The sequence below is a fragment of the Scyliorhinus canicula genome, chromosome 7, assembly GCF_902713615.1.
Source record: "Scyliorhinus canicula chromosome 7, sScyCan1.1, whole genome shotgun sequence".
Lineage (NCBI taxonomy): Eukaryota > Metazoa > Chordata > Chondrichthyes > Carcharhiniformes > Scyliorhinidae > Scyliorhinus > Scyliorhinus canicula.
In genome coordinates this window covers 196,705,473-196,733,471 of record NC_052152.1, presented here as the reverse complement: position 1 = coordinate 196,733,471, position 27,999 = coordinate 196,705,473, and the positions used below count along the sequence as shown (strand labels likewise).

Sequence of the window (27,999 nt, the reverse complement as noted above, 5' to 3'; positions counted from 1 at the left end):
ATTTCAGAATCCAAAGGCTTTGATTAGCTTTATCATCAGAATCTTACAATCATTTGGAGGTGTAGCAGAAGGTATTATAACAGAAGTTTATATGAAAAGGATGTATTGTACATTTAATGATTTAGACTTGACAATTATATTTTTAGCCCATTTATTACACACTCGACCCACTTTTTAAGATTTCGGACAGAAAGACTAGTTCCACTTCTCAGAAGCGGAAGACGCACGTCGTGTGACCCCATCAGGAAGGACAGCCTTCAGTCCAATACTTGTGTAATGCAGTCTGAAGGCCAGGTACAGCTGAGCCTCCATGGTAATAAAGTTGGGAGCCACCGTAAGAAACGTCACATTAGAATACAGCTGGGAAGAGAAACCCGCCTGGAGTTGACCAACATTCCACCGGAATCCTCGTCCTTAGTCATCCATTACCCGGGAGAGGGGGGGGGGGGGGGGGGGGGGGGGGGGGGGAGAAAGGAGAGAGAGAGAGAGAAACAGGAGCATACATAAAACATGAACACTGAGCCACAAGCATCTGAAATCCCAGGCAAGTACAGCTCCAGTGCAATATCATGACTCGCCTTGCCCGGAAATTAAAGAATTAAGGATCAACTTCCAAAATAAAACCATTAAGATTTCTAAAACTTTGTTTTCAATTGACAGCACTTTGAACTTAAATTCTTGTCCTCCCGGTACTTCAAGCACCAAAAAACAAATACATTTAAGTGATTGAATCCTGCAATCCATAGCTGCGCCACAATAAGGGACACTGATGTCCTGAGCAACAGTACCTTCCCTACAAAATAAAACAGGAGTGTGCTGGGATTTTAATGTTAATACATGGCATTAATTGGTCCCTTATTTAAGAACAACATGGGCTTCTTTGCCATCCGCGGATTTCAAATTAAGTCCCTCGACGAGATGATACTCTCTCCGAATGTAGGCATAGAAGTAATCAGAAACCAGTAGGATCTGCGGAGGAATATCAGACATTACAAACTATCATGCCACACACACCAATAAGAGTCACTCAAATTATCTTATAGAACTAAAATAGCTGAAGGAGCATACTCATACGGGCTAGCTAAGTGCTCCTGCCATGACGGGTTATGCAAATGATTCAGAGCACGTCTTACTAACCAGGGCCTGTGACCATTTACCCATCGACCATTTAAATAAATGAGATGTCCTGGGGTGCTGCTCAGGTCATGCTATGGGAATAGATCGAGGTCAGAAACATATCATTTGGTATGTAGAGCACAATATGTAGAACATAATACGTAGAACATAAAGTGCAGAAGGAAGCCATTTGGTCCATTGAGTGCACCGACCCACCTAAGCCCTCACTTCCACCCTATCCTTGTAACCTAATAACCCCTCCGAAACCTTTTTGGTCACTAAGGGCAATTTATCATGGCCAAATCCAGCTAACCTGCACGTCTTTGGACTGTGGGAGGAAACCGGAGCACCCGGAGGAAACCCACGCAGACACGGGGAAAACGTGCAGACTCCACAGAGACAGTGACCCAGCAGGGTATCGAACCTGGAACCCTGGCGCCTTGAAGCCACACTGCTATCCACTTGTGCTACCCAGAAATGTGGTGTTTCTAACAAGATTTAATTACTGTGCCTTCCTCAGATCAATTCGAGATATAGTTCTCCTTGGTGTGTGGCCCACATTCACCCCTCAACCAAGATTCACTAAAACAGATCATCTGGCCAGCATCATATTGTTGACGTCAGTGAGAAACTTGCTACATATCAACTAGCTCCGACGTTTGCAATTTAGGAAAAGTACAAAGCTCTTTCGTTGTGCCCAGAGGCTGTGAAAGGTGCTGTAGAAATACAAGTTTTTTAAAACTTTGTGGCATGAAAGATATGCAGCTTCACCAAAATCAAATAACACCCCGGCCCTGGGTCACTGTCCATGTGGAGTTTGCACATTCTCCCAGTGTCTGCGTGGGTTTCACCCCCACAACCCAAAATGTGCAGGTTAGATAGAATGGCCATGCCAAAATTGCCCCTTAATTGGGAATACAAATAATTGGGTACTCTAAATTTATATATATATATATATATATATATATATATTAAAATAATACATTCTACATAATATGGTCCAATAATGCACCTAATCATCTGACATGGCCACCCAAACCATTGGAGCTCCATTAATATACTAACGTACCATTTTAGGTCCACTTGCAGACCTCAGGCTTTTTTTCTAGAAAGATTACTTAGCCACTGTTAAGCAGCCTAAAATTATGACTATGTCTGTAAGGAGATACACAAGTACATATCATTGGTAACTATTTTTTGTTTTAAAAGGGGCAATATATTCTACTGAAACACCCAAAAGTCAAGGTCAAGTAAGCTAGATGTACACTTAATAGCTCTGCAGCCACCTCTTGCCCCATTTTATGTATTAGAATTGCTGATTAGAGGCAAAGCGGATCAGCATCTGTGTTTTTAACTTCCCCTGCTTTATGTAATTCCGTCTGGTGGCAAACCTAATGGGGAATCGTACCTACAATCTAGTGGTCCCATTCACACAAAGAGGGCTTTCTCTTTAACATTCATCCACATAGACATTCTGACGGTCTAAAGTTTACACTAACCTGCCCCACATTGAAAGCCAAGGTAATGGCATAGTAGAAGTTGGAATTCGCACTTCCTGCGTAAATCCAAAGGTGCCAGAGAACAGGGAACAGCACTGACGAAGATATCAGCATGCACGTCACCACAAAGATATTCCGAAGGACTGAAAAACACAAACAATTTAATTTGATCACTTTAACCTGGCACATTATGGGTATCTTCCAAGCTGATGCACAGGACGGGTGGGATGACTTCAATTTAGCTATTGCCAACCTAGGGGAACCATATTCCCATTCTAACTTTGCCTGCAGGAAGCAAACTACAATATGCTGGTACTTCATTGGGCCTCAGCCGAGTTCAAGAAATTGGTAATGACCTACTCTGCAGCACCAAGGGAGCATTACGCCACATTTATTGATTTGCAACACTCCCCGTTTCTCACTGGCAGTTTTTAGTTGATAATGTTGCGTATTTGTTGTGGCTTTACTGTTTCCTCACAAGCAGCCTTGTTGCTGAACAGGAGCACTTTAAGAGAGCAATAGGGTGACGTCATCTCTGTTTACATGGGCAAACGGGCAGTCTAACATCGTATTGCTCATTCCAGATACACGCCGTGAATGTCATACTTACATCTGTAAAGGTGATGCCACATGGGCAGGAAGGCCATGTACAGTGCTACATCTCCAACGGTAGGGTAAGACTTAAAAATTGCAATGATTGCAAGCTGAACGAACATGAAAAACATGGGATGATCTCTGCAAAAGGAAGAAACAGTAGCAAACAAGTGATTAAGTAAAACTGCAGATAGGCCAACAAATAGCTGAGCTTACAACTTGAACACTGCAGAGTCAGCACTAAACACAAACTGCTCCATAGCCAATAGCATGCTTCACAAATCTGGCAGCTAATGATCTATCATTAATATTCAGTGCTGTATACCAAATAACAATTTACAACGAGGGTTTTTAGGAGCCCGATCTCGGCTTTTCATATTAACAGAATAAATAAAGGGAGGAAAACAGGTTTAAGATTGGATCAGCAGAACCATCTATTCTACGTACAATGCTAGAAATTAGAACTATTAAAAAAATATACTGCATCTCACTAAGAGGGTGTCCTGATGAACACCACTTCAAATACTTTCACCACAAGGGTTACAAGTATTATTAACATACCCCAAGCTATGCATAACATAATCGTGCACATGGGAATAAAAGCAGAAAATGTTGGACATACTCAGGTCAGGTGACATCTACGCAAAGCTGCAGGGTATTTCAAAAGGTCTGATTTCATTTCAATTGCCTGCATTTGCAGCATGTTGCCTTTGTGAACTGGATGCAAGCCATTTGATATTTAAAAATATACATATTGCATTGCATTTTTAGGGACTTCCTGTGACGGACGTCACAACTCAGTTTGGCTCAGCCAGAGGGCAATCCATTAGTTCCCGAATCTTTACTAGTGTGGTTCTGTATTAATGCACTCGTGCAAAAAGCGATCTGTTCTCCTGTGCTCTCACACGATTCATTGCCACCAGGAGTTATGCGAGGGGGAAAACAGGAGAGCCGCAGTTTCCCTTGTTGTCCTCACTTCCTGACTCTTGGGCAAGTGCTCCCACTGGGCAGTGAGTTTCACTTAACAATATCAGAACTTCAAAGAAAAGTGCACCGCCATATGCTTGGCCAATCACAAGTACACACGGACAATTTTTTAAAAAAGTTTTCCAAACCGCACTTTACACTGTTGAGAGCAACAACATTTAAAATAAGCAGTTTAAACATCCTCTACTACACACAATAATAATAATCTTTATTATTGTCACAAGTAGGCTTACATTAACACTGCAATGAAGTTACTGTGAAAATCCCCTAGTCGCCACATTCCGACGCCTGTTCGGGTACACAGAGGGAGAATTCAGAATGTCCAATTCACCTAACAAGCACGTCTTTCGGGACTTATAGAATCATAGAATTTGCAATGCAGTAGGAGGCCATTCGGCCCATCAAGTCTGCACCGGCCCTTGGAAAGAGCACCCCACTTAGGCCCACACCTCCACCCTATCCCCATAACCCCACCTGACCTTTTATGGACACGAAGGGCAGTTTATCATGACCAATCCACCTAACCTGCACATTTTTGGACTGTGGGAGGAAACCAGAGCACCCAGAGGAAATCCACGCTGACACAGGGAGAACGTGCAAACTCCGCACAGACAGTGACCCAAGTCGGGAACAGAACACGGGTCCCTGGCGCTGTGAAGCAACAGTGATCCCCACTGTGGTAACGTGCCACCCATGATACTGTAGGGGTAAAAAGCACAAGACTTACATCCCTGAGCCTGGTCTGGTCAGTCATTCAGCAGGGTTTATTACTGAGTAGTTAGGTCACAGAGACCAGGAAGGTCTAGTTTCACAGATCTCTCCTCTCTGAATTATAAGGCTGTTGGCTCATATCCCACTTGGGACAGCCAAGAGTAGGTTTCTATGCTGACACTCAAGTGCGGTACTAAGAGGGTGCTGCACTGTCAAGTATGCTGTCTTTTGGATGAGATGTGAAACAGAGGCCCCTTTGGCTCTCTCAGGTGGATGTAAAAGTTCCCATGAACCTGATTTTTGATGAAGGCAGGGGAGTTCTCCCTGGCGTCCTGGTCAATATCTTCCCCTCAATCAACATCAATCAGCCTCAGACTGAAGGGACGATCCTTTAAAACAGAGATGAGGAGGAATTTCTTCTGCCAGAGGGGTGAATCTGTGGAACTGATTGCCGCAGGAGGCTGTGGAGGCCAAATCACTGAGTGTCTTTAAGATAGAGCTAGAATAAGAGGATCAGGGGTTATGGGGAGAAGGCAGGAGAATGGGGCTGAGAAACATATCAGCCATGATTGAATGGCAGAGCAGACTAGATGGGCCGAATGGCCTAACTTTGTTCCGATGTCTGATTATGAACAAAATTGTCTGGTCGTTATCACATTGCTACTTGTAGCAGCTTATTGCACGCAAATCGGCTGCTGTAAGTCTTACAACAGTAACCATACTTCAAAAGCAACTAATTGACTCAAAGGTTGTTTGCGCATAGTTCATAGAATTTACAGTCCAAACGGAGGCCATTCCGCCCACCAAATTTGTACCGGCCCTTGGAAAGATGGCCACAATACCATCCTACTCCGCAACCCAGTAACCCCCATCTAACCTTTTTGGACACCAAGGGCAATTTAGCATGGCCAATCCAACCTAACCAGATCTTTGAACTGTGGGAGGAAACTAGAGGACCCGATGCAAACCCACGCAGACACAGGGAGAACGTGCAGATTCCACACAGACAGTGATTGAGCCGGGAATCGAACCAGGGCCCTTGAGCTCTGAAGCAACAGTGCTAACCACTGTGCTACCGTGCCACCCTGTGTTTGTGAAAAGTGCCAAATAAACGCGTGCCTTGCTTTCTTTGAGGTTCGAGAGTGACAAACAACTGACCTGTGCAGTGGCACACTGGTTGTCTACATCTGATAGCCATGTAGTAACCAAATAGAAAGTGTGCGAGGGGCTACTGGGAAAGGAGTCTACCACTCAGCTGTATTTCCCCCCAAAACTGAGTGGATAGACATTGTCATGGTCTCAGACCAACGTGCATAATGGCAGCTTGGGTGAGGTACCAGAGGGCTGTTAACATAAACGGAACAATACCCCAGCAACATCTGAGGGTGGAAGCTACTGAGAGAAAAAATATTACGAGGCATATAAATAGAGAATGCAATGAAAAAGCTGATTTAAAAGAAAGTTTCACCTTAATTTCACTGACAATGGAAGTGTGTAGAAGAACACGTTGATTTGAAACACGCACACAAAAAACAAGCGAAAGTGCTCAAACATCTCAGCAAAGAAGTACCAGAAAAGACCAATGTTTGGTGTAAGATCTGGAACACAAAGACTAAAAGAAAACAAGATGATTTAGCCCAAAACAATGGGTTTCAAATCTTTCACAAAATCCAAACCGCGCAGGACACACATAGGAGCCTTTCATCGCGATTTGCATGCAGTTACGTTCTTCAGCAACAGTTTATAAATGACATTGCTTAGCTCAGTCAACAATGAGTTTTATAAAAAATTAATTTAGTGTACCCAATTAATTTTTCCCAATTAAGGGCAATTTAGTGTGGCCAATCCACCTACCCTGACACGGGGAGAACGTGCAAACTTCCACACGGACAGTGACCCAGAGCCGGGATTGAACCAGGGACCTCGGCGCCGTGTAGCAGTGCTAACCACTGAGCCACCGTGCTGCCCGGAACAATGAGATATTTAACCGAGTTTAAGCTCGCAATCTAAAACTAATTTCAGTGCAGTACTAAGGGCATATTGGGTTGTTAGTGGTACTGTCTTCAGCTGAGTTTAGAGTCTGCTGGCTATTCAAGTACAATATGAAAGATCCTACTGCTCCACTCGAGGAAGAGCAGGGAGTTCTGTCGGCCATTTCAGAGAACACTGAAGAGTCAACCGCATTAACTATGGCTCTGAAGTCACATCGAGGCCAGACCAGGTAAAGAGGGTAGGTTTCTTTCCTGGGGAGAACCTTAGTGAGACACATGGGTTTTTACTGCAGCCCAGTAGTGTGCTGGTCACCGTTACTGATGTGGGATTTTAATTACCAGATTTATTTAATTGATTGAACTTAAACTTCCCAGTTGCCATGATGGGATTTGAACGCGAGCCCAGGACTCGGGATTACTAGTCGAGGAACATCATCACTGTGCCAATGGTTCCTAAAATGAGGTTTGTAAAATGATTATATTTTGGGACTGTGCCTTTAATTTGGATATAAATAAAGAGGGCCATAGACTAGTTCTGAATTCTGCCTGACAACAGGCCGAAAGTGGCACAGCTGTTCAGATAGAAAGTTGGGGGGGGGGGAGAGAGAGAGAGAGAGAGACATTTCTTTTGTTGGGAAGGCGGTGTAACATTTTTTTTTTTGCACAGCTCATAATCCAAAACAAAAACGTCATTCTGTTCCATTTCCCTGCTGTCCGTAGTCTTCACCTGTCACAGCATCGCACAGCTCTCTTTAACAAAGGCCTAAACATTGGCCGCAAGTCATTATTTTAAAACGTACAGATGACTTTAAAAAAAATGTTTAGGAATAATCTTTTTCAATAACAACTCACATGAAGCCATAGGTAGAGGGAATGAAACTCCACGAATTCAGCACGAAAAACGACAGGCATATGGTGACCATCAGGCAACCCAAACACATGACTGCATACTTCAGCAAAAGTACCAAGAAGGTCGGGCTATGTAGGTTCACCAATATATAGTGTTTCTGTGACAAATTGAAATAAAAACATGAACATGTATACTTTGATGAATTTCAAATCACCCTTTCTCACACAGTGACGATTGGAAGATGTTAGGAAAATTGGATTATAAATGAGGTGGGCAATTTAAGGGTTAAATGCGTCAGAATGTGTTTGTTCAAAAATTTTTTTTTTTTTTTTTTTTTTTTTTTTTTTTTTTTTTTTTTTTTTTCGTTTTTAAAAAACTTTATTTGATAATGTTTTACTGCACCTCCACTTCATTCAGAAGGACACTCAAGCTTGCCCTGGTTGATATCCTCAATCATACTGTGGGGGTGTTTGCCATCAATGTTGCAACCAATGGACTGAGCAGTTCCAAGGATTTCCTTTACTGTTCCTGAAAGTTCCCTGGCCAGAGAACGGTGCCTCATCTGTCGAGCAATACTAACCACCTCATCAAAGGTGATGCTGCCAGTGTGTTTAATGTTCTTTTGCTTTTTCCTGTCACGGGGTGGTTCCTTCAGGGCCTTGATGATGAGAGCAGAGGCGGATGGAACAACCTCAATCTGTGCCTGTCGGTTCTGAATAGTCAGCTTGATCGTGATTCGCAGACCTTTCCAGTCACCTGTAGCCTTGGCAATGTCATCTCCTACCTTCTTGGGAGACAGACCCAGTGGGCCAATCTTGGGGGCCAGAGATGAGGTGGCCCCAACTTCACCCCCAGTGCATCGGAGGAATACGATTTTAATTTCGTTGGGGTCGAATTTAGGAGGCATCCTGGCGGCGTTTACTGCACCGGCGAGCGGTTTGGGTGTCGGATGAACCCGGATTCGGGACGACCGAGCAGAAGTTGCACCTTCGCTGACGGGCGCAGTAAGAGCGTGTTTGTTCAAAAATAATTGTTTGTGAAGCCTGGGTGGTTTTAGTAGCCAGCAAGTGAAATTGACACAGGAATGTGTTTATCAGTCTGGGCTAATGCATAGTGATTTCCCTGGGGAAGTCCCTGGCGAACTAATGTGCTTTTGCAGCCTGCAGAGTTAGTGTTTTCCAGCTTCGGGAGAGGAGGTCATTTCTGGGTGGAGCTCAAAAAGGCAGTGAGAGTTTGGAGAAGCTTTGAGAGAGAGAATTTGCGTTTTGATCTGCCTGACTCAGACTACAATTCTATCCCAGTAGGAGTGTTTAAAAACAAGAGTAATAATATTTGAAAGCAGAGCAGTCTTGTCTGAACTTTAGGAAGAGACTGAAGCAACTCAGTTGAAGTAGCTATTTGAAGAAATTCAGCCAGAGTCTGAAGTGGTTCTAACCAGAGCTAGAATCTGTTCTGTACAGCAAGCATTACTTTATGCCCTGCTAATATTCAGATATATGGAGAGCTGCATGTTTCTTTTCTTGTTGTTCAATGAGAAATTGTGCAGTTGTGTTAAATGGTAATTGCAAACTGTTCTTTTCAGGTGCAAAGTTAAAAAGTTTAATAATGTATTTATCATAGTTTGTTTAGAAATACCAGAGTCCTATTTTTTTCGAGCAATCACTCCCTGGACCAATCATTCTTTCCACATAATCTTAAAATAAACAAAAATATTGGGGTTTCGGTCCAGTGTCCTAGCCGCTGTTCGGGCCTGGGATCATAATAATTTGCTGCACACCTGCTGGGTATTCCCAGTACTTTCTGTTCCTATTTCAGATTTTGAGCAACAATAGTTTGCTTTTCAACTTATTCAGGAGTTGGTTGGAACGGAGAAGAAAGCTCCTTTGTGTGCAGCTACAGCTCTGTTAATAGCACGCTGTACTGTCAAAGATGTCGTCTTTCAGATGAGATGTTGGCCCGAGGCCCATCTGCCTGGATGCAAAAGATCCAAAGACCTATTTTGAAGAACAGCAGGGGAGTTGTCTCAGATGCCATGGCCAGTATTTATCTCCCAATCAATATCATAAATATCAGATTATCTGGCCACCATCGGATTGATGTTTGTGGGGGCTTGCTGAGTGCAAATTGGCTGCCGCATATGCTACATCACTTCAAGGAGCACTTAATTGGCTGCAAGATGCTTCAAGACATCCAGCGGTTGCGAAAAGCCTCATACAAATGCAAGTCTTTCTATCTTTAATTTTTTTACATCAACAAACGCACCAGAGTCCTTGTATTAGAGGGCTAATTTCTGCTCTAGACATAAATTCCAGCCCACAGAACCCATCACCTTGCCTGAAATGCCAAAGGACAGCTTCTTAGGTCCCAAATTCTGGCAGATTCCCAATCGATCATTCTTGTTGAAGTCAGCTTGTTGTTAAGACCATGGGAATGGGTGATGGTAGTGGCCATGGATTAAATGTTAGCTCAGCCGAGACTGCTGCAGGCCTCAGCCAATGCCCAGACATGCACACTTTGCAACAGCAGTCATTTCAGCTGCACTCTGAAAATCTGGCTGTTCCACCCTCGCCCCAGAAACCGGGGCCAATTATATCATCAGGCTGAAATTAGTTAACTTACATCGAACCCTAAATTTTCCTGGTCGATATAATTTAACATCACAGCACCTAGTGCTTTTACATGGAGTGTTTAAAAAATTAGATTTCTGAAAAATACTGCACCAAACATAGCACGTTAATATTTCAAACTTACAATACATAGCGTCAATATTTATTATCTGAAGCACATTACTATCCCGGTGATTGCTACGCCAGGTTCAATCTTAACCAAAGTCCTTTCATTGCTCAATGTATGACAGCCATTGGAACAGTTCATTTGAAAATCAGGGGCCATTCATTTTACAAAATCTCTAGGGTAAGCATCCATAGTTAAATGCCCCTTTCCCAAATCACAGGCTCAGGACGTGATACAGCCCCATAGAAGCTGACCGCTTTCTTGCAAGTGGAGATTTTTCAGAGTAAGTGGTGAGCCCAGACAGGCTGTTTGACCGATGTGTGGACAATGTGCGTCTGATGCAGCCCTTGGCTAACTCAGCAGTTCAGACAATAATCTTGCCACTGATGTCCATGGTGCAGACTCACACTGCCACGCACCGTGCCATCCGGAGGAGGGAACACTATCCTTTAGTAAAGGATTTGTCAGTATTTAGTTCCTTTCTTCAATAACAAAGCTGCAATTAAAAATAATTACCTGTGCAAGGTATAGTAATGCTGGGGCAAACAGTGCAACAGGATACAAGGATTGGTATGCAGCCAAAGCCAAAAATACTGCACTAATAAAGGCACTTCCTGAAAATAGACAAACAGAAAATATGTCAATTCAAATCATGGAACATTATAAATGCTTGACAATCTTTGGAAAGCTGCCTTAAGGGACAAAGTATAACATGCAGAGAAAAAGATAAGCCAGTGTTTTGCATGTAATCTTTCAAAGGACACTGAACAGAAGTTTGTACCGGAGACAACATCTACACAAGTTGTTACAAAGAGCAGCATTTTCGGTTTCAGGTTTCTGCTTATCTCATCATTGATAGTGTTTCGGAAACGGAACACTTTATATCAAAGTACAGTATATGTTATCTTCAAATATTTTCTCACGCCAGTTTTTCCCCCCCATACTCTTGAAAGTACTTACTTCATCCTAAGATGCAGGTCCCATGGGTACTGATTGTCCTTCAGGAGCTCACCCAATTGACCTTTCTTCCCTTGCAAGTGCTGGCAAACTATTTGACTGTGGGGGTCATCAGAGTTCAGCCCACTCCCATTTGATCTGGTGTCCACAAACAGACACATTCAGCAGATGTACTCAAATAAGAACTCTGTTGATCTGCCCAACCCAAACACAGGAGCATGAAGACAAATTGCGGTAGAGTCGCGACAACTCAGGATGGACGAGGAATTGAAATTAGAACTCTGCATCATATAATTTGGTGCTACGTTAGTTAGCACCGTTATCCACCTTCCCCTATTTCATGAGTAAGCTGAAACCAATATTTCTCTGCAGCAAGTTAAAACGGAATCGAATGAGACCTCTTCCTTTAACTCTGCAACTTCCTCTCAATGATTAAAACAAGATATTCTAATATTCAACAGTATTGCTGTTATTCCACTTCCTTGAGGAGTTCAGTGATATTTGTGATTCGTGTCTCGAGCGTCCTAATCTCCAATTTTTCTTGTGCGGACGCAAATAATAATAAACTAGACTCATTCTACAGTCTAGCTCATTCTACAGTCTAATGTGCTGGATTAATCGCCAAAAACATAATGATGCCTGGCACACTGAATGGACCTAACATGCCACTCGTTTTGCAACGAAGAAATACGCAAGACTCACCTTTCACAGTGGCCAAGACAAAAATTGCAATAATTGCATTGTTGATGGCACAAGTAGATTTTGCCACGCAGGTGAGTACGGTGAATGGATTCAGGAGATAGCTGGAACAGAACAGAAAGCTCCCTTTATGCATCTCATTTTGTAACGATTGCAAGGGACAAAGCTCATCACATCTATCAGTGAAGTGCACAGAGCAAAGATGGCAGACATGTAGCATATGGCTTGTACACACATGAATCAAAGATGTTACAACTGCGATCTCTGCACCCTTGAGTAAGCTGTGGCCATCAGTTGTTTGTTCTTTGGTTGATATATAGCCTCTCTAAAAATCAGTCCAGGCTACCTTATCTTGAATACAAAGTTGTATCGAATATTTTCTTGCTTATGCTATTGATTATGTGGCATGCATTAAAATTCAATAATTTTTTTTTCTTTGCACATTCTCCCGGTGTCTGCGTGGGTCTCACCCTCCGCAAAACCAAAGATGCGCACGGTGGGGGGGGGATTAGCCACGCTAGATTGCCCCTTAATTGGGGAAAAAAAAAAGGTTTTTTAAAATTCCGTAATTTATCAACTTTAATTTCCTGGGCTTATTCCAGTTAATTGTGATATTGCTCAAACTAACTATTGATTCAGACTAAGTCATGGCAAAAGATCTCTCTTTTGAACCACATTTTATTAAATGCTGAAGATCTGACGCTACTAAGGTAGCAGGAAGCAAACTGCCGAGACAGGAGTGGGCCGTTAAAACCCTTGAAACTTTTCCCACCATTCAGTTAGATCCTGGCCGGTCTGTATTTTAAAGCCATTTACTTGACTTGGTTCCTGAACCTTGAATTGGTCCCTTAGCCTCACGTAATCTACCAATCCCAGTTTTAATTGTTTGGAGGAAAGAGTTCTTGACTTCTTCTCCCCTTTATTTGAACAACTGCTTCCTGACACCACCGCTGATGATCCTAGCTTTAATTTTCAGGTTATTGACTATTCTAGGCTTGCCCCTTCCACGCAGAAAAAACAGTGGCACTCTCTTTTATGACGGCTTACAGTGAACGAGCAGAGGCGAGAATGTTATCAGGGTGCCTCCTTGGTGAGAGGGATGTAGGATACATGTAGCGGGGTTAGTGCGAAAAATATAGTCACCAATCGAAAGTGCGCAATGTGGAGCCTGAAGGGGGATTTAAATTTGTAAAACATCAACTAGAGTTTAAAGTACGTGTTCAGTGAACAGAAGGATCGAAAACTGCCATTGACTGCTGGGTAATTAGCAAGCAGATAACCTGACACAGGTGACCCCAATGGGGTTGGATAATACAACTTCCTGTGCATCTCGGTCTCAAGGCTTCCCCCTCTCATGTAGATATACATAAAGTTACTTTGAAAAGCCCCTAGTCGCCACATTCCAGTGCCTGTTCGAGGAGGCTGTTGCGGGAATTGAACCGTGCTGCTGGCCTGCTTGGTCTGCTTTCAAAGCCAGCGATTTAACCCAGTGTGCTAAACAGCCCCTGTTCTCATGTAGATATACATGAATGTGCTCCCAATTTCCCTCTCACAAAATGTAACCTTTCTCTCACAGATATATCATTTCAGACCACAAAACAACTGTACAAAATGCAAAATGTTTTGATCATTTTTCTTACAATGTTAAAGATACTCAGGGTGGGTAGAGAGGAGTCAAACAATTTTCCCCTCCACTTCATTTCGGAGGTCCTCTCCTCGTGTCCACTCCACCCTTCAACACCCCTTCTCCGCAGCTCTCGCGTTGGCAATAACGCTTCAGGAATAACATGTCACAAGCATTTTGATTTGCATGGAGATGTACACAAAAATGGGAAAATGACAGACCATGTTGTATTTTTACCTCACGTGGTTTAAACTTTGCAAGTAGTTTGCACGTGAGAATGTAGTAACACACACACACACAAGGTGTGTTGAAATGCATTTCACTGCAATAGTCCACGTGGCTAGTCAAGCTACAGCCATCATTGGCATGCCAAGCCCTTTTATAACAAGAGTTAATTACGAGCTGTCAAAGTATTATGAAAAAAGTTTAAAATGCTCGAGTTTGATGAGGGTTTAGGTGATGGGCATAGACTGAAGTAATTAGAAATTTAAGAGTTTTTTTTAAATGTCCAAACAATAGAGTTAATTTACAATTGGGAGGAGGGAGCTGATGGGAGGGAAGAAAGGGAGTGAGAGGAGGGCGTTGAGTCTGGAATGCACAGCTGCTTTGCCAGCTTTGACAAGTCATCCAGACTCGAAACGTTAGCTCCCTTCTCTCTCTCCACAATGCTGTGGCTGTCCAGTCTTTTCTGTTTTTGTTTCAGATTCCAGCATCCACAGTAATTGGCTTTTATCCTTCTGTGCTGTAATGTTTCTCGGGTGTCAATGCCAGACAGGTGAAAACATGAGTGTCTCCTAAACTTTGTCACGCTGTACAAACACGCTGTGCTGCATGGCCACACTTGGCCCATACCCGAGCACAGGTATCACAGTACTGATAATGGCAATGTGCTTTCTTACTTACAACAGTGCTACCTTAAGAGGAATATGATACATTTCTTTCGGAGTCCTGACCAGTGTGATGATGTCGGGAGCGTATTTCTGGAATTCAAAAGCAATCCGCTGTTTTCTAAACTGAGAAATAAAAATTATGTTGAAAAAATGCAATGTCAAGTTTAGAATTCAACTCTGCACATTTTTTTTCGATTGCCTTTAAATTCTACTCGTTCCTGAGGAGTGGGCCCCACATATTCCCACTGCCCTTATGAAATGTGCAGCTGTTAAATATCAAAGCAATCTGCTCTGTCACAGTAACACATCGAACAGAAAGAACGGAAGGGCTTTCACATCTCTTCCAACCCAATTTCACCACCTTTTGCCTGGAAGCATCATGCTGGAGCAGAGTTCCACAGCGCTCTGGGAACTTACCAAAGTGGTTTTCCTACACAGGAGTGAACCACAGTCATGGGCACTGCCAAGCTATTTGACCAAAGATGGCATCACAGCTGAGAGCAATCAAATTCTCAATCAATGTACAAATTCATTAACTTCCCAGAAGAATGGTATCAGATTGTGGTTGGAAACCGATAGATTTCTTCTCCCCAATCCACTTGTACATCGCACCAGCCCCAGATTAAATCAGCAAAGGTTTTGGACTTTATGTGCAGATTAGGTGGATTGGCCATGCTAAATTGCCCTTAGTGTCCAAAAAGGTTAGGAGGGGTTACGGGGATAGGGTGGAAGTGAGGGCTTAAGTGGGTCGGTGCAGACTCAATGGGCCGAATGGACTCCTTCTTCACCGTATGTTCTATGTATAACTTGTCATGCTGCATATTGCATTCATGCAGTCAGCCACTGGGAATTCAACATTTTTACAGTTGAGTATGATGCTGTGACCAATGCACCTACCCAGCACATCTTTGGGTTGTGAGGGTGAGACCCACGCAGACACAGGGAGAATGTGCAAACTCCACAAGGACAGTGACCCGGGATCGAACCCGGGTCCTCAGTGCTGTGAGGCTGCAGTGCTAACCACTGCGCCACCGTGCCGCCTCTTCTCAACAGATATGCAAACCGCCTTTCTAATCCCTCTGGAAAAAAAAATCTGATTACGGTACACACAAGTACTATCAATTCACAAATTTAATTTGTGCATCCAAGTGCTCGTTCTCACCCCTGACTGTGGGACAATCCCCTGCTGTGACACATCGCTAAGTTGCCCGTAAAAGCTCCTGCTTGAATTAGCATTTTTAGTAACTGGAGACAGAAACTGCTAATTTATACATCTTGGTACTATAACCTAAATCACCATTTTCTTACCACGACTTTGTTGAAATCTTCAGCGGCAATATACAGTGCAACTGCGGTTATAACATCCGTGGCCTGTGGAAACAAAATTCATCCAGATTCAAAAATCCACACAAAAGCATTTAAAAGGGATGTAAGCAAGTGGCTCTCCATCATATTACTTACCATAAAGACAAACTCTGCATAATCAATAAGGAAATGAAAGAGGTATAAAATAAGGGGTGTCTGCAAAATAAAAGAAACAATAAAGTATGACTTAATATTTGCAAGATAGATTTTCAGCAAATTGACAGGTGAAAGCAGTAAAGCCAGCAACACTTCCTGGAATATTTCAGTAGAACATTGAGTACCCAATTTCCTCTGTTAGAACAAGAGTAACAGAATTAAATAATTTACAAGGAGGATTTTAGGGTAGGACCTGCTTGAATGAACACGATGCTGCAGGTTAACTAACAGATCGGTGACTCCCATTTACCCACATCTCACAGCCCTTATGACTCCAAAGGTGTTTTTTCAATGATGCCTGCTTAGATCGGATCATGGAAGACAAGCAGCCCACTAACCGCCCCACACCTTTACACAGCCATCTCCATCTCTGTCTGTTCAGTGGCAGGATTGAAGGCACACGAGAAATGCCAGCAGGAAGAGATGGGGAGATTGTGTTGTGTACAGGTACACAGATGCTAACTGTCTATGAGTTAAACAAATATCAGTGCAAGAGCACTGTAAGCAATCAAATCCATTGATGAGGTTGATTGGACCATGCACTGCCTGAAAGGAGTGAGCTCCCACATTAAACTTTAAGGGACATATGTCTGTAAATACCTGTTTCCCTTGATCACCTCATTTGAATGGCCATTGTTAAGGCGAGAGGCGAGAGCTCCCACGTGGAATGTTAGCATTTGTTTGATTGGAAGGATCAATCCTATAACCTTAACCAAAATCTTCAAACATATTCTTTGTACCAAAGATCACTGGATATTGATGGACTCTAGCTGATTGCCCCACTCCCCCAGAGCCCACAGATGTAGCATTATTTCCAATCTCTACAATACCTTAGCTGAGGTCAGAGAATACAGATATTGATCCGGATGGTTTCTGTGCCTATATGACTCAGTTACATACTTGCAGTGCCTGAACTGGACTACTTACAAGATCTCCAAAACGATTGTTTTACATAATTGAAAGCACCAAAGTTTAATTGTACTTTCAGTATAACAGCTCTCCCAATCCCAGTTATCAATCCGGTTTACTTGTCATATAGGCTGGTGCTCAAAAATAAACCCGAGAGAGCGTTCTCGCCCGAATCAGAACTTGGGAGATCAAGTCCCACTCCATATACTTGTGTATATAATCCAGGCAGTACTTAAGGGCACTGTCAGATCTGCCATTTCTTTGACAAGACGTTAAACCGAGATACAAACTGCTTCCTCAGGTGCAAAAGATCCTGCAGCACTCGTCAAAGGGCAGCAGGGGAGATCCCCGGTGTCTTGGACAATGTCTATTTCCCAACATTTAAAACAGGTTATCTAGCCATTATTGTATTGCTGTTTGTGGGAGCTGACTGGTTGCCATGCTTCCAGTTCTGCTAAAATTGGGGGAAGCTCACACAAGGGACAGGAAGAGGTACATTGTAATGGGCGCACAGGAACATCTGAACACATTCACCAGTGCATTGCAGTGCCACACTCCCTTTTTTCTACTGCCTGCTACTGGTTTAACCATCAATAGATCCATGTCAAAACCTGCGTCATTCCATTTCCCAAGATGAGCAGAGATACACAGCTGACAATATTGTACTTACTTCATGGAACACATTTCCAGAATATGGGGACACTCCTAGATCCAGCAAAGAAAGCCCTTCCACAACTAAAACAAAAAGGAAACAGACATTATGGCACTTAAACAAGCTGCAAAATACAAAAACAGAGAAGGAAATGTTTTTGAAGCGATGTACCCTGATAAATTCATTAAAATTCCTAATAGTCTGACTCTGGGTTAGGAAAAGCAGCATTTTAGCCACGCACAGAAGAGCAGGAAAGCAGGAGCAATCAAACTAAGTTTCAGCTGACAGCTCCACTCAATGCAAATGGCGCTGGAGGACTGGAGTACAGCCAATGTGGTACACTATTCAATCAAGATGGGAAGAAGAGATCAACTAGGCCAGTCAGTCTAACTTCTGTGGTGGGGAAACTATTGGAAGCAATTCTGAGAGACAGAATGAATCTGCATTTGGAGAGGTAGGGATTAATCGTGAACGGTCAGCCTGGTTTTACGAAAGGGAGATCATGTCTGACCAACTTGATTGACTTTTTCTAGGAGGTGATTGGGTGTGTAGATGAGGGAAATGCATTTGATGTAGTCTACTTGGACTTTAGCAAGACTTTTGATAAGGTTCCACATGGGAGACTGATAGCGAAGATAAGGGCCCATGGGACCCAAGGAAATTTGGCAAATTGGCTGAGTGGTAAGCAGAGGGTGATGGTTGGGGGTGTTTTTCTGACTGGAAGCCTGTGTCCTGAGGGGTCCCACAGGGATCAGCGTTGGGGCCCTTGGTGTTTGTGGTTTACATAAAAGATTTAGATATGAATGTAGGAGGATTGGTCAGCAAGTTTAGATAATATGAAAATTGGTGGGGTAGTAAATAGTGAGGAGTTATAGCCTCCGATTACAGGAGGATATAAATGGGCTGGTCAGTGGCAAATGAAGTTCAATTCGGGTAAGTGTGAGGTGATGCACTTGGGCAGGACAACAAGGCAAGGGGAATACATAATAAAAGACAGGACCCTGGGAAGCACCGAGGATCAGAGGGACCTTGGTGTGCATGCACACTGGTCGTTTAAGATAGCAGAGGCATACAAGGCTATGGACCAATTGCTGGAAAATGGGATTAGAATAGTTAGGTGGCTGTTTTTGAGCGGCACAGACATGATGGGCCCCAAGGGCCTTTTCTGTGCTGTATGACTATGAACGGACTATAGCAGCTTTACCTGAAGTCTCATGACAGTGCTCAGTACTCCAGCTACGTTTTCTTTAACCACTTCTCCCATCCTCTCCTGAAAGCCTTGAATTGTACCAAATACAATTCCACAACACAGGAAGCCTTTGGGCACCTTATCTGAGTGACAGACCATTTTCACAGATGATCCTACACTGCGAGGGCTGACGAACTATTTGACTGGAGTGGGCATAACAGCCAAATCTCCTCCTCTCATCTTCATCCATCTTCAATCCAAAGTGCAACTTCTCTGCAAGTCACTGGATCACAACCCTAGTGTCTAGCTTCTTGCCTTTTATTATGTATTCCCTTGCCTTGTTATCCTGCCCAAGTGCATCACCTTTGTGGGCAGCACGGTAGCATTGTGGTTAGCATAATTGCTTCACAGCTCCAGGGTCCCAGGTTCGATTCCCACCTTGGGTCACTGTCTGTGCGGGGTCTGCACGTTCTCCCCGTGTGTGCGTGGGTTTCTTCCGGGTGCTCCGGTTTCCTCCCACAGACCAAAGATGTGCAGGTTAGGTGGATTGGTCATGCTAAATTGCCATTAGTGTCCAAAATTGCCCTTAGTGTTGGGTGGGGTTTCTGGGCTATGGGGATTGGGTGGAGGTGTGGACCTTGGGTAGGGTGCTCTTTCCAAGGGCCGGTGCAGACTCGATGGGCCGAATGGCCTTCTTCTGCACTGTAAAATTCTATGATAGTTCTGATGTCCCAAGAAATAACTATTCTGACTAATTCCACCTTCCAACTCTTGGGTCTGTAGCCCTGTAAAAGCACCTCAAGCACCAATCTGGTCTTCTTGATTGATAAGGGGATTTCTTGATTATAAGGAGATCAAGGGTTATGGGGAGAAGGCAGGAGAATGTGGATGAGGAACATATCAGTCATGATCAAATGGTGGAGCTGACTTGAATGGCCTAATTCTGCTCTTATATCTTATGGCCTTATGGCAATGGTTCAGTTTAGGTCTGCCAGGGTCACCAGGGCCAGCTTTATCACTCAGGGTTAGCAAGTGAAAAAGAAAATGGGCCAAGGCTGTTGGTGGAAATGCATGAATGCAGCGTGGAGGAACAGCTGACTGCAGCTACTTCACACTCAGAAGTTAAATAAACCCCACCATGAACTAGCAACTGCATTCTGCTTGCTCATGGAAATCCCAGTGCACATCCTTTAACTGTAAGCCATTTACTTCATCATCCACACCCCAATGCGTCGGCCCATAACTTCTGCGAGTAGCAACCTCCGACGGACTTACCTGTGCCGAGATTCCTACGCCCCGTCTCGCCTAACCTCCCACACTCTGGCTAAGTGAGACAGAAGTGGTGAGGCTGGCACCCCCTGGCAGCTTCGCCGTGGGGTAACTGACACGTAGAGAGCTAAGTCACACCCCCTTCTTATGGCAGTCGCTGCCATGTAAAGGGGAGGTGCAAACAATATGCAGGCAGCAGGTAAGTTATAAACTTAAGGAATGGCGGGGGGTGGGGGGGGGGGGGGGGGGCCGGGCGGGGGGGGGGCTCAGTCCGGGAAGGGGAGGGGGACATTTTGGGCATGGTGGGCCCCCTAAGGTGGTCGCGTTTGTATATTGTGTCGCATGCGAGGCTGGATCTGGATGTTTACATTGTTACTCTGGAGTTAGAAGTTTTTGTTTCCTGTCTAACTCTTTCAGAGTAACTATCAGGCAAAACTGGCAGAACCATCTCAAGTTAGCAATTTAAATCGTTTCGCGGATGGCTCCCAGCCAAGCAGAAACACTTATGTGGGAACTGCCAAGAGGCATTCCGTGCATCATAGGGATACCCTCCAAATGAGACGCTGGGGAGCCTGGAGGTTATGGGCCATGGAAACATAGAAAATGGGGCAGGAGTAGGCCTTTCGGTCCTTTGAGCCTGCTCCACCATTCAATATGATCTTGGATGATCCTCTATGCCAAAACCCATACCCTTTGGCATCTTTAGTTCCGAAATCCATTTCCTTCTTCAATATATTCAGTGACTCGGCCTGCACAACTTTCCGAGGCCGAGAAATTCACAGGTTCACCAACCTCTGAATTAAGAGGTTTCTCCTCATCTCAGTCCAAAACCTCATAGCCTGAGACTATGACCCCTTGGTCGAGGAAACCCCCCCCCCCCCCCCCCCCCCCCCCCCCCCCCCCCCCCCCCCCCCACCCAATCCAGAGGAAACATCTCTGCGCCCAGTCTGTCCAATCCTGTCAGAATTTTATATGTTCCAATGAAATTCCATCTCATTCTTTTAAATTACAGTCAATACAGGCCTAGCCGACCCGATCTCTCTTCACATGACAACCCTGCCATCCCAGGAATTTGAACCTTTTGAAGCAGGACTCGGGAGGCAGCGCAGCAACTTGGAGCGGGGGATGAGAAGGGAAGAATTCTCAGATACAAAACTGAAACCAAACATCAAGGTTGAAGTCATCTGATTAATCAGGTCTGAATACCATCCACCTTGGGAAGAAAAATGTCTGTCTGTGGAAAGATATTTCAACATCGTTACTCTGGAGTTAGAAGTTTTTGTTTCCTGTCTAACTCTTTCAGAGTACCTATCAGGCAAAACTGGCAGAACCATCTCAAGTTAGCAATTTAAATCGTTTCGCGGATGATAAGGTTCCCCACGGTAGGCTATTGCAGAAAATAAGGAAGTATGGGATTGAAGGTGAATTAGCGGTTTGGATCAGTAATTGGCTAGCTGAAAGAAGACAGAGGGTGGTGGTTGATGGCAAATGTTCATCCTGGAGTTCAGTTACTAGTGGTGTACCGCAAGGATCTGTTTTGGGGCCACTGCTGTTTGTCATTTTTATAAATGACCTGGAAGAGGGTGTAGAAGGATGGGTTAGTAAATTTGCAGATGACACGAAGGTCGGTGGAGTTGTGGATAGTGCTGAAGGATGTTATAGGATACAGAGGGACATAGATAAGCTGCAGAGCTGGGCTGAGAGGTGGCAGATGGAGTTTAATGCGGAAAAGTGTGAGGTGGTTCACTTTGGAAGGAGTAACAGGAATGCAGAGTACTGGGCTAATGGCAAGATTCTTGGTAGTGTAGATGAACAGAGAGATCTCGGCATCCAGATACATAAATCCCTGAAAGTTGCCACCCAGGTTAATAGGGCTGTTAAGAAGGCATATGGTGTGCTAGCCTTTATCAGAAGGGGGATTGAGTTTCGGAGTCACAAGGTCATGCTGCAACTGTATATAACTCTGGTGCGGCCGCACCTGGAGTACTGCGTGCAGTTCTGGTCACCACATTATAGGAAGGATGTGGAAGCTTTGGAAAAGGTTCAGAGGAGATTTACTAGGATGTTGCCTGGTATGGAGGGAAGGTCTTACGAGGAAAGGCTCAGGGACTTGAAGTTGTTTTCGTTAGAGAGGAGAAGGCTGAGAGGTGACTTAATAGAGACATACAAGATAGTCAGAGGGTTAGATAGGGTGGACAGTGAGAGTCTTTTTCCTCGGATGGTGATGACCAACACGAGGGGACATAGCTTTAAATTGAGGGGTGGTAGATATAGGACAGATGTCAGAGGCAGTTTCTTTACTCAGAGAGTAGTAGGGGTGTGGAACGCCCTGTCTGCAACAGTAGTAGACTCGCCAACTTTAAGGGCATTTAAGTGGTCACTGGATAGACATATGGATGAAAATGGAATAGTGTAGGTCAGATAGACTTCAGATGGTTTCACAGGTCGGCGCAACATCGAGGGCCGAAGGGCCCGTACTGCGCTGTAATGTTCTATCGTGACTGGAAAAGCACCGAGACACACACACACACACGTCCGAGTGAGAGCCTTCCAGTGCACGGACTGTGGAAAGAGCTTTGCTTCACTCCCTCTGTAGCAAGTATTTTTTTTTTTTAAATTTAGATTACCCAATTATTTTTTCCAATTAAGGGGCAATTTAGCGTGGCCAATCCACCTACTCTGCACATTTTTGGGTTGTGGGGGCGAAACCCACGCAGACACGGGGAGAATGTACAAACTCCACACGGACAGTGACCCAGAGCCGGGATCGAACCTGGGACCTCTCTGTAGCAAGTATATCCTTTCTTAGTTAAGGAGACCATAATGGCACATAATATTCCAGGTGTGGTCTCACCAAGGCCCCTACAGCTGCAGTAAGATATCCTTGCCCCTATACTCAAGTCCTCTTCCGATGAAAGCCAACCAACCATTTGCCTTCCTAACTGCTTGTACCTGCATGTGTGCTTTCGGTGGTTGGTGTGCAAGGACACCCGGGTCCCTTTGTACGTCAACATATCCTAGTCTATCACCATTAAACTAATCTTCTGCCATTTGGTTTCTTCATCCGCACATATATACATATTTTACTGCATCTGCCATGTATTTGCCTGCTTACTCAACTTGTCTAAATCACCTTGAAGCCTCTTAACATCCTCCTCACCACTCACATATTTGGGACATCAGCAAACTTGGAAATATTACATTTGGTTCCCTCATCAAAATCATTAATGTACATTGCAAATAGCTGGGGCCCTAGCACTGATCCCCACAGGACGCCACCATTTATCTCTACTGTTTCCTTTCTGCTAACCAATTCTCAATCCATGCCAATAAATTACCCCCAAGGCCACGCGCTTTAATTTTGAACATGAGTCTAAGTGGGACTTTTATCAAAGACTTTCTGAAAATCCAAATACAGCACATCCACTGGTTCCCCTTTATCTATTCTGCTCATTATGTCTTCAAAAACCTCCAAAATGTCAAGCATAAGTTTCCTTTCTAATATCATCATGACTTTGTCTAATCCCATTGATATTTGCTCAGTGTCCTGTTATCACAGAGAAACATAAAAAATAGGACCAGGAGGCTGCCATTTGGCCCTTTGAGCCTGCTGTGCCTGCTGCAAATTTGGAGGTATTACATTTAGTTCCCTCATCTAAATCATTAATATATATTGCGAATAGCTGGGGTCCAAGTACGGACCCCTGCGGTACCCCACTAATCACTGTGTGCCATTTAGAAAAAGACCCATTTATTCCTAGTCTTCATTTCTTGTCTGCTAACCCGTTTTCCATCACTTTAATTTTACACATTAATTTCTAACGTGGGGCTTTGTCAAAAGCCTTCCGAAAGTCCAAATAAACATCCACTAGTTCCACCTTGTCAACTCTACGAGTCACATCCTCAAAGAATTCCAGTACATTTGTCAAGCATCCTTTTCATAAATCCATGCTAACACTGTCCAATCCTACCATAGTTTTCCAAGTTCTCTGCAATTTTATATTTAATAATGGACTCTAGATTTCTCTGCTTAACACTCTTCTGATTCCCCTCTGCGTTTTGTTCTTGTCCGTGTTTCCCCCTCCTCCGACTTGTTCCTCTTGTCATTTTAGTTTAAATCTCCCCAACCGCTCCAGCAAATACTCCCCATGGGACATCAGTCCTAGTACTGCCCAGGTGCAACCCATCCAGTTTGTACTGGTTCCACCTGCCCCAGAATCGGTCGCAATGTCCCAGGAATCTGAAACCCTCCCCCTCGTATTATCTCTTCAGCCACGTGTTCATCTGATATATCCTGCTATTTCTGTTCTGACTAGCATGTGGCACTGGTCGTAATCCTGAAATCACTATCTTTGAGTTCCTACTATTCAACTTGCTTCCTAACTCCCTATGTTTTGCTTTTAAGACCTCATCCCCTTATTTAATTATATAATTTGTACCATTGTGTACCACGGCCAACTGACTGCTCAGCCTCCCTCTCTAGAATGTCCTATAGCCGCTCTAAGACATCCTTGGCCCTCGCACCAGGGAGGTGACATACCATCCTAGAGTCTCATTTTCAGCCACAAAAAAGCCCACTGAGCCAACCGTGTGGAATGAATTTGGCTGTTGCTGCCCATCATTATCCAAAGCGGTATATGTTGTGCAGGGGAATGGCCACAGGAGATTCCTGCGCTGCATGCCTAGTCCTCTTGCTCTGCCTGGGAGTCACCCATTCCCTTCCGGTCTCTGGAGACTGAGCCTGCGGTGTGACCAGCTGTTCATATGCAGTACCCCGCGGATGCTCCAGTGTTCAGTCACCACTCCAGCTCTGAAACCCGGGCTTCCAGGAGATACAGCCGGAGACTCTTCCTGCACACATGCTTTGCCTTGCACTTTTGCTTTCTACTTTCTGTCTTTAGTTTCCATCTTTGTTTTTCTCGCTCTCATGTCGCCCCGCTCAGGTTCCCAGCCCCCTGCCACTCTTGGTGTGGCTGTGACAATGGGGCTGTGCAACTTGGCTCGGCGCTGATGTTCCGAATCCCTGGAATCTTTGTTCTGAAAGAGTGCCTGGCACATCCTCTGTTGTGACCTAAAATGATATGGAGTCTGCAGAGAAAGCAGACAACCTTGCCAGAGAAAACCATCTCAAGACTAGAAGGAAGTAGTACCAAAACAAAAACCTGAACTTCAGAAAGACATTGACTGGAAGTCACCCAAGAGCATCAAGGATCCTTGTCCTTTTATTTTTGTTAATATTTTCTTTTCCTTTCCACTACTCTATCCCCTCTTGCTGTTTGCCTGTGCGTGAGAGAGTGGGGCAAGTTAGGAAGGCAGGGTGGGAAATGGATAGTAGATAGTCAGTTACATTTTTTTGTCCATTTAATTATAAAATTGCACATAATAAAAGGTTACTTGTGTTTTATAGTTACAAACCTGAGAAGGGCCACATGGAGGGATTAATAGATAATGGGAAAATATCAAGAAGGTTGATCGTGAAATAGGTTTTGGGGCATGATACACTCGGTACCTTTACCAAAGGCTAGAAATTAAGTAATTTTCCTTTACTTTTCCTTCAGATTTTGGTTATGAGGGTTTTCCATGTTTCTGTATCATGCAATTAATTTGAAAAGGTATAACCATCAATGTGGTTTGCTCTAATATATCCAACAGCCAAATTTCCCATGCACGGACGAGCACAAGCCAAAATAAGAAACCAATATAAGTAATAGGGTTGTCAGAAACTACAAAAGCAAAGCTGGCATATAAATGTTTAAATATGTAATTAAAATCAAGATTAACAGAAAAATATGCAATTACGAAATTAATCACAATGAACTTTCATAGAACATTTGACAGGCCTACTAATTACTTAATTCAACAGGTCAAACTACGTCTTCCACAACCAACAGTATAAAGTGCTTCATCAGAGTGTCATACAGCTCAAAAATGCCCAAAATGAAACAAGTCGAGGTTGCAATGGTACGGCTGGAAGCTTTGCAAATAATATAATAATCTTTATTAGTGTCACAAGTAGGCTTTCATTAACACTGCAATGAAGTTACTGTGAAAATCCCCAAGTCGCTACACTCTGGCACCTGTCAGGTACATGGGAGGGAGAATTCAGAATGTCCAATTCACCTAATAGCATGTCTTTTGGGACTTGAGAGAGGAAACCGGAGCACCCGGAGGAAACCCACGCTGACACGGGGAGGACGTGCAGACTCCGAGCAGACAGTGACCCAAGCCGAGAATCAAACCCGGGTCCCAGGCGCTATGAAGCAACAGTGCAAACCACTGTGCTACTGCACCGCCCAAATTTTCCAAAGTCAACACTGTCACGGCACACCACACAATGTAGAAACTGAGCACATAATCCAGGCTTGCAGTCTACTACAGCACACATGAAGTACTGCAATAGCGAGTTTTGCTTCACAAGAAACGTAAAATGTTTAATCTATTCCTGTGCTCTTTCGGGTGTCCTCACCAATAAATCTCAACTCGAGAGTCAGAAAGCTATGGATTCAAGTCCAACACGATAACTGAAGCAGTTATCCAGTGTAGTACTGAGCGAGTGCTGCAAGTTGCTGTCTGTCAATTGAGATGTTAAACTGGTACCAGTCTGCTGTCTCAGATGCATGTAAAGGATCCCACATCGTTCTTTCAAAGAAGAGCAGGCAGGTTCTCTTTGGTGTTCTGGCCAATATCTATACCTCAATCAACATCAAAATTTTTTAATATGGTCTCAGCACATTGCTGTTTGTGGGAGTTTACTGCGTATAAACTGTCTACTGCATTCCTTACACCACAGCAGCAACTTCACACCAGAAATGTGCTTTACTGCTAGGAAAGTGCTTTGTGCTGCCCCAAGGTTATGAAAGGCGCTACACAAATACAAAAGTTAACCCAACAAACTAAACAACTTAGTCCCGCACCTCTTTGCACCGAATAAACCTTGTCAAACAAAATAGCTGCAGTAGTTCATAGAATCACGACAGTGTAGGAGGAGGTCATTCGGCCCATCAAGTCTGCACCAACCCTCTGAAAGAACCCCCATAACCCAGTAAACCCCACCTAATCTTTTTGGACACTTGGTGGCAATTTGGCATGGCCAACCTGTGGGAGGAAACTGCAGCACCCAGAGGAAACTCACGCAGACACAGGGAGAATGTACAAACTCCACACAGTCACCCAAGACCACAATCGAACCCAGGTCCCTGGTGCTGTGCTAACCACTGTGCCACCCATATGTTGCCTGCACAAGTGCTACTATATTTCCGAGGCCATTATTGCTGAAAGGTGTTATTTGAAACTATCTCAATTCAAGACTTAAGCAATAAATTAAGCAGTAAATCCTATATAGTTACATTTTACTGAAATCCTAGCAAGAACAATGGAATGAGGGAATTATTTGTGTACATTTATATTCTATATATGACATTAAACACATGAAATGATAAATGTTGCTGGTCATGAATTGGGGGCATTTTGAAGTTTCATTTGCACCCACCCCTTCTCCAGTGTGAACTGACCATCCAAACCCCGACCCTTCAGCCCATCCACCCTGCCAGGAGACAGCAGCAGCAGACGGGGCGAGCAGACGGGGAGAGGAAATACACAAATACCTCGCTTCCAAGAAGTCAGAGGCGACACCACCTCCACTCGCTCCGAGATAAATTCCGCCAGCGAAGAGCGGAAGAGCACAGCCCGGACCGTCACAGCCACAACCAGCGCCAACACCAAGGAGGCGGCCATTGTCCCAACCACCGGCCCGGTGGAGGGGCGGGGCGAAGGGAAGCGGACGTGACGCAGGCCCACTGCCCGCGCCG

At 44.1% G+C, this 27,999-nt stretch overlaps 2 protein-coding genes across 2 annotated transcripts; both read right to left on the bottom strand.

The window, feature by feature from the left end:
• Position 1: 1 nt before the first annotated feature.
• Positions 2 to 27,996, bottom strand: pigu (phosphatidylinositol glycan anchor biosynthesis, class U). Its single transcript, XM_038803624.1, has 12 exons — positions 27,796 to 27,996; positions 17,752 to 17,816; positions 16,113 to 16,172; positions 15,960 to 16,022; positions 14,665 to 14,774; positions 12,141 to 12,241; positions 10,998 to 11,095; positions 7,751 to 7,905; positions 6,376 to 6,519; positions 3,226 to 3,350; positions 2,616 to 2,758; positions 2 to 969 (listed from the first exon to the last, which is right to left on the bottom strand). Exons 1-12 carry the CDS (start codon positions 27,923 to 27,925, stop codon positions 856 to 858), a joined length of 1,308 nt encoding a protein of 435 aa, XP_038659552.1. The 5' UTR covers positions 27,926 to 27,996; the 3' UTR covers positions 2 to 855.
• On the bottom strand, positions 8,114 to 8,755 carry LOC119969675 (60S ribosomal protein L12). Its single transcript, XM_038803625.1, has one exon. The coding sequence runs from the start codon at positions 8,653 to 8,655 to the stop codon at positions 8,158 to 8,160; it is 498 nt and encodes a 165-aa protein (XP_038659553.1). The 5' UTR covers positions 8,656 to 8,755; the 3' UTR covers positions 8,114 to 8,157.
• Positions 27,997 to 27,999: the final 3 nt, after the last annotated feature.

Bases quoted from the DNA above. Each gene is read 5' to 3' on its own strand.
- LOC119969675 (XM_038803625.1), bottom strand. From the start codon at position 8,655: ATGCCTCCTAAATTCGACCCCAACGAAATTAAAATCGTATTCCTCCGA.
- pigu (XM_038803624.1), bottom strand. From the start codon at position 27,925: ATGGCCGCCTCCTTGGTGTTGGCGCTGGTTGTGGCTGTGACGGTCCGG. The intron at 2,759-3,225 runs GTAAGTATGACA...TGTGTTTTTCAG, and splicing joins GTGGCATCACCTTTACAGAT to TCCTTCGGAATATCTTTGTG. The intron at 970-2,615 runs GTTAGTGTAAAC...ATTCCTCCGCAG, and splicing joins TGGCTTTCAATGTGGGGCAG to ATCCTACTGGTTTCTGATTA.